This window comes from Schistocerca americana, chromosome 5 (assembly GCF_021461395.2).
Source record: "Schistocerca americana isolate TAMUIC-IGC-003095 chromosome 5, iqSchAmer2.1, whole genome shotgun sequence".
Classification (NCBI taxonomy): domain Eukaryota; kingdom Metazoa; phylum Arthropoda; class Insecta; order Orthoptera; family Acrididae; genus Schistocerca; species Schistocerca americana.
The window spans coordinates 144,118,970-144,126,376 of NC_060123.1; the positions used below are offsets into that span (position 1 = coordinate 144,118,970).

Genomic DNA, 7,407 nt, shown 5'->3' on the forward strand with positions numbered 1-7,407 from the left:
CAAAAAACGTTATTGGTGTTGATTTACAAGACAAAATGTCGGGAAAAAATGACTATGTCGTATGTATAGCGGGTGCAAATGATGTTGCGAAAAAAGAAGCAAATAACTGTCTTACTCAACTAAAGAAATTCCAGGAACGCAGTAAACAAAAAAATTACGATAATTGCGACATTACCACACAGATATAATCTAATGTATCACTCGTGTGTAAACAAAGAAATTCGAAAAGCTCACATTAAAATAAAGCAGGTGTGTTGTTTGTTTGGAAAATGTTGCGTCCTTGATACAGGCAAATTGGATAGATGCCAGTATACTCAACACGGAATGCATCTAAATTATGAATAAAAAAACTTTATATATAGGCCTAAAATGACAAATGAAATCATTGCGAGCAGAGAGAGAGCGAGCAGAAAAATTCCACGTACCCGTATGGGACCAGTCTTAGCAAAAGTAAAAGAAGCATCCTCAAAAGCAGCAGAATCGTCAGTGGCGGAACCAACAGCTAAAACAACATATTCAGCGGTAACTATTGCCCGACCTACACGCAACAGAAAACAAACTCAATGTGTTTAATGGTGAGTAACACGAGAGATGAGGATTCAAAGTTGCGTGAAGCATCTCTCTCGTGTGTTCAATATGAGTTTTCCACATCTTAAGCAATGCTATCAACTAATGTACTGAAAAAAGCCACTCCTAGCAAACATCACGCAAATGCAGAGGTGAGAAAAAATCAAACTTTGTCTTTATTCCACTAAAATATATTTAGCCTCAAGAATAAAATAGACCAGTTGCTAATTAATTAAAAAGATGAGTGTGAAAGTGAGCCTGATATACTGTGTTTCTCAGAACATTACGTTATGAGTGGAATCCACATGCTACAGATTGAGAACTTTAGTTTAGCTACTCATTACTGTAGATCTGTTATGGAAAAAGGTGGTGTTGCAATATTTACAAAAAATAATAGGCCTATAGTGTATAAATCCCTAGATTTAAGCAAATACTGTGATGAATAACGTTTTGACGTATGTGGCATCGATTTAATAGCAGACAGTGCAACTGTTATTGTTCTGGCTGTTTACAGGGCACCTGCTGGAAATCTAAATGTATTTCTAAGACAAACTGAATCACTTCTGTCCCACCTACGTAGGAAAACTAAATCTATCATTGTTATGGGTGACTTCAATGTGAACCTTTTAACAGAAAATAGAAACAAAACAGACTTTGAACATTTAATGTACTGTTACAATTTAGTACCAGTGATGGACATTCCAACTAGAGTAACTGCCAGCTCTAGCACTTTAATAGATAATGTATTTGTAGATAAGGATATATGCAATAATTTAACCATGAAAAATATTGTAAATGGTCTCTCTGATCATGAAGGGCAATTCCTCACTCTAAACCAAATGAATGTACAAAGAAAAGAAAATTTCATTTGGAAAACATTTAAGATTATAAACAGACACACCACTGAAACCTTTTGATGTTAATTAAAAATTTAATATATTTATCAATGAAGTTACAAGCCTTTTTGAAGAAGCGTTTCCTAAAAAATTGGTGAGAGAAAACCTGTTCAAATCTGGAAACAAGCCTTGGATTACTAAAAGCATCAAAATATCTTGTAAAACAAGAAGAGAACTATATGCTGCAGCCAGGAGTTTAAATGATAACAGTAGGATTACACACTATAAAATCTACAATAAAGTTCTGAATAAGACCACTCAGGCAGCAAAGAACATGTGCTTGAAGGCAGAAATTGACAACTCGAGCAATATTGTAAAAACAATTTGGAAATTTGTAAAGAAGGGAACGGGGAAAAATGCAGTTTGTAGTGAAAATATCCAAATCAAAAGTGAGGGTAATCCTGTTAGCGATCCAAAAACAGTGGCAGACACATTCAACAACAATTTTTTAACAGTAACAGAAAAAATAGGTTTACAAGGGTCCATGAAGCAAGCCATCAATCTTTTGAAAGCTAGAGTACCTGGCTCAGTACAACACATGAAGGTAAAAACAGTCACTGTTCAAGAAATTGAAAGAGTTATTAAATCCCTGAAAAGTAAAAACTCTGCTGGAATTGACAACATTTCTAACAAATTATTAAAATACTGCTCCAGCCATGTAAGTAAAGTCCTTTGCCACATTTTTGATGCGTCACTTAAGCAAGGAATAGTTCCTGAGAGGCTTCAGTATGCAGTTGTAAAACCACTGTATAAGAAGGTGGATAAGACGGATACTGCTAACTATAGGCCAATATCACTACTGACAAGCTTTTCAAAGGTTTTAGAGGAACTAATGGATGCCAGGATAGTTCAGCATCTCAGTGAACACAATATCTTCAGCCAAAGTCAGTTTGGATTTCAGAAAGGTTTGTCAACAGAAGATGCAATATTTGCATTTACTGGCAAACTCTTGGAATCTGTCAACCAAAAACTAAAAGTGATTGGCATATTTTGTGACCTAACAAAAGCATTTGACTGTGTAAATCACCAAATTATTTTACAAAAAGCTGCACATCTCGGTATAAGTGGTGCAGCATGGAAATGGCTTGACTCATACCTGTCAAACAGGAAACAAAAAGTTGCAGCAGATAGTCAAGATGGTGTCCCATTATCTTCAGAATGGGGCACCATCACATGTGGAGTGCCGCAAGGCTCAGTTCTGGGCCCCCTACTTTTTATTATATTTATAAATGATCTCCCTCTCTGTACGGAATATTGTGGATTCACCATTTTCGCTGATGACACTACACTACTTATTGATAATTCAGTAGATAAACTTAAGGTAACAGCAAATAAGGTTTTAAATGAAATGGTGAATTGGTTTAACATTAATGGTCTTTCTTTAAATTAGTTTAAAACAACTACATTCAGTTCCACACAACATCTAAAGATGAGGAAATAGTAGTAAAAATAGGTGAGCAGACAATAACCAGGGTAGATTCCTCAAAATACTTTGGCTTGCATATTGATAGCAAACTGAATTGGTCAAACCACATCCTGGATCTATGCAAAAGACCAAGTTCAGCAACATACACATTGCACATTGTTTCTTCTTATAGAAATATGGAAACCATGAAGTCAGCGTATTATGGTTACTTTCATGCAATTATGGCATTTGGAATTATATTTTGGAGTCCATCCTAGAGCCACATGCAGGAATCTTTTTAAGAAGCTTGTAATACTTACATCCACTGCGCAATATATATTCTCTTTAATGTGCTTCATAAGGAAAGAAAAATGCATCTTTAAGCTGAATAGTGCATATCACAGTCACAATACTGGAAGGAAACATGATATCCACTATGAACAGCCAAATCTAAGTATGGTGCAGAAAGGAGTCCATTTCAGTGGCTGTAAGATTTTTAATGCCCTCCCTTCAAGAATTAAGTGTTTGGTAGATGATGATCTCTTGTTTAAAAAACCTTAAGGCGGTTCCTATTGCAAGGATCATTTTGTACAATAGAAGAATTCCTGAACTACAGTGTTTAACATTTCTTGTATTGTAAATTGCAAATGTATGCCCAAATTTGTATTTGTAATACTGAATATTTTTATTGTAACACTTATTATTTTGTAATCTTTATCTATCTCTAAAATGCATTTTTTTGTAGGGGGACCTAAGTTACTGTTTTTGTTTTGTAATCTCTATCCATCTCTAAAATGTATTTTTTGTTGTGGGACCTAAGTTACTATTTACTGTTTTTGTTTTGTTTTATGTATTACCATAAATTCTGGCGAAAAGCTGGTAAAATTGACACATTCCGTATCCTATGATAGTGTCACAACATGGATCACCGGAACAAGAGATAAATAAATAAAAACACCCAGTTCTTGCCTCTGAACTATTTGGAGAGAAAATTCTTTCCAGACGTGGACTGCACCTTAATGCTAAGGGCAAGAAACTTCTCAGTTATAAAATTATGGGATTATTGGTTGCAACTCACAGAAACAATATTAATAATGTGCTGATAACAGGAGAACCATGTTTAGCTTACCAGCCATATACAATAGCTCATCAAACCTTACCAACTGTAGCAGCAGAACCGACACTATCTACTGATAAAACACGGATGTCACCAACACCAACAGCAATGTTACCTTCTCTAGAAACAACAGCAATTACAGAAGAAGCATTATTGTCACCCAAACAAACATCACAACTACTATTACCAGAGTCAGTTGTTATGCCAGCATCACCAATGACAGAAGCATCAGCCTCCACAACTTCGGTAGAAGAAGAAACTATAGCAATAGCAGCACCAATAGAAGACTCCTGTGCCCCACCATCAACATCTCAACAGGCCACAACCATAGTCTCCAAGGTCCCATCTCCAGTATCACCTGAAGGAGCAGAAAAAGAAGAGAACAATGAGACACATTTTTCAAAGCTTCTACCGTCCACTGAAATGTCTGCTTCAACTTATCCAAGAAAAAGCCATAGAAGTAGAAGACCTGCTGTTCACAAAGACTATTTTTTTATGGGATCAGTGCCGCACCAAGAAACAGAGGAAAGCACAAGTCAAATCGTAAGTAATGTGTGCATAAGCAGGCCCCTTAACAGGGAACCAGTCAGTAAATCAAGTATCAATCCTGATGTATTGAGATATTCTAATTTAACACCCATAAACTGCAACTTTAAATCTGTATTGAAAGATAAGTTCTGTATATTCCACCAAAATATCATGAGCCTTAGAGGAAAATTGGAGCTTTTGGGTCTCATGTTAAATGAAAACCAACCTCACATATTGTACTTTACAGAACACCATGTAAGGTCTGCCATGCTGATGCCCCATCTGCAAGGTTATGTTTTAGCTGATAGTTACTGTAGATTAAACAGAGAGAAAGGTGGATCTGTAATTTATGTCAAAGAGGGTATACCTCATAAATCACTTGACTGAAGTATGTATTGTGAAGATTTTAATTTTGAAGCATGTGAATCTGAAATTTTTGCTGATAATAAATCTGTTATAGTGGTAACAATTTATGGGGCTCCAGCAGGGAAAATCTGTATTTTCTTAAAACAGCTTGAATCAGTTTTGGTAAAAATATATTCAAAGGCTAAGCAGTTAGTCATCATGGGTGACTTTAATGTAAACTTCCTTACAGACAACACCAGTAGAAGAGAATTGGAACATTTATTGGAAACCTTTAATTTAAATCCAATAGTTCAATTTCCTACTCGAGTGACAGATACCAGTGTAAGCCTTATTGACAACATCTTTATTGATAAGTTTACTAGTAGTCTTAGTACTGTATGTCAAATTCTTAATGGTCTGTCAGATCATGATGGGCAGTTGCTAACTCTTAATGACTTATGTTCTGGCATTAAAAAATATAAACCAGTTTTTAGGTCCTTCAGAACAATGAATGTGGACACTTTAGAAAACTTCAATCAGCTCTTGCAGCAGACTGACTGGAGCCCAATGTAAAAATAAAGAAATATTAATATTAAATTCAACCTATTCACAGATGAATTCATGTCCCTCTTTGAAGCAGTATTTCACAAGAAAACTATTACAATTAACCCCCAGAATTGCAAAATCAAACCCTGGATTACAAAGGGATAAAAATTTCATGTAATACAAAAAATGGTTATATATGTCACAAAGATGTTCTGAAGATCGTGCAATAAAAGAACACTACAGATTATATAGTAAAATCCTAAAAAGAATTATCAAGTGCTCCAAAACCCTACATATTAAAAGTGAAATAGACAACTCTAACAACAAGTTACTAAATAATTAATTGCTTCATTCGCTGAAGTCCAATGAAGCTCTCGATTTAATTGTGCAATCAGCACACAGGTAAGTATCTATAGTAAAATTGTAAATGTGGCTAGGTTAAATACTTTTGGCGAGAGAATTATTTTAGTCGTACTGCACGCAATAGATGAGCTCTGAACTTGCACTTCAGAGAGACGCTGCAGCTATAGTTTTATAGCTACCTCTTTGAAACTTCTCACATTTTTGTTATTATAGCGTACCTCCAGTCTACTTAAATCTAAACATCCTAGCTTTATCTAATCACTTACTTAATCTATCTTGCTTCCGAACTTTTAGCACACAAAAACAGAAAATAATGAATTTCAACCAAAATATTCTTTGTAAGATCCAGCACACTGTTTCCATTAAATTACAATGAAAAAGGAATCTGAATATAAATTTTGAAGTTTCTAGCTCCTTCCTGTTGCGCCGATGATTTTTATGTAAAACGTCCACATTTCGAAAACTGAAACTTAACACATTATTATTTTAGTATCACTCCTGGCATGCTATCAACTTTTCAGATTATTTACTTTATTCTTAAGGTATTGCACAACATTTGTGTCGTCATAGCTAGTTACAGCGGACTAGGCTGGCGTACAATGGAAAGCATATGAAATCTATATGGCATGAGTAGGCTGCTTCCATACAGTATGTTTGTCTAAATAGCATCACACTCCATCCAGGAGTTGAATTTTGTTTTGTCTGTACATTGAGCGTTTGTAATAAACTTGCTAATTGGTTGGTGAACTTTATTGATGACTTTGCTTCCAGATTTGGTGTTCAGTGTGGTTAAAATGTGGCAATATCATATACAGATACAATAAGTGCAATTTGTTTAATTTGTATGTGGAAGAATATAAAGATACAGAAATAAACTGACTGACAAAGTGGTTTTACGATAAAACTTGCTTGCAAATGGTTTTACTGATTTTCTGGATTTAATGTAACATCAGATCCTTCTGTTATGTAACTACATACTTACTTTGTTCTGAACTGACGAAGTTCCGCTTGAACTAAAAAAGAAAGCACAGAGTAGAGTAACAGCTTCATAGCATTGATTGCAGATTACTGTTGGTTACTGGCAGTTCATATGAATTCTCTATAGGGTAGTCTACATTGTGCAGCATAGACTTTTCCACTAGATGTGGCTTCTTACATGGGTGTAGGTTAGTTGAGTGAAGGTGTGTAGATGTGGCCCTCTGGTACACCAGGTGCTAATAAGATATCATTCAATTTTTTTTATAATAGAATATTTTTATTAGCCTTTCAGTATTTTTCATACAATTGGCTTCATCAAAGTTTACAGAGGGTTTTAGTTTCAGTACAATATTCAAATAGTTACAGAAAGGGGAGAAAAGGAACTAAAGACCTTTTCTTCAGCATTATGTAAAACAATGTTTTATACGGTAATTAAATACACACATAAGAAAAGAATCACAGTAAATAACTAGCTTATATAATATCAAAACATTTTCTTCATAACTTACATAAAACATATATTTTGATGTTTAGTTTCCAAGAATTCTTCAGTTGTATAGAATTCGTTGTTTTTTAGGCAGGTTTGCAATGTATTCTTATATTTATTTAGTGGTACTGTATGAGCTGAGCATGGTAACTTATTGAAAAATTTTATGCTTAGG

The 7,407-nt window shown here is 34.7% G+C and overlaps 1 protein-coding gene across 1 annotated transcript; it reads left to right on the forward strand.

The window, feature by feature from the left end:
* The first annotated feature begins 547 nt into the window (after positions 1 to 547).
* Positions 548 to 4,900, forward strand: LOC124616244. Its single transcript, XM_047144548.1, has 2 exons — positions 548 to 719; positions 3,780 to 4,900. The coding sequence occupies exon 2, from the start codon at positions 3,923 to 3,925 to the stop codon at positions 4,898 to 4,900; it is 978 nt and encodes a 325-aa protein (XP_047000504.1). The 5' UTR covers positions 548 to 719; positions 3,780 to 3,922.
* The last annotated feature ends 2,507 nt before the right edge of the window (positions 4,901 to 7,407 follow it).

Coding starts and splice junctions, on each gene's coding strand:
- LOC124616244 (XM_047144548.1), top strand. CDS start 3,923: ATGGGATTATTGGTTGCAACTCACAGAAACAATATTAATAATGTGCTG.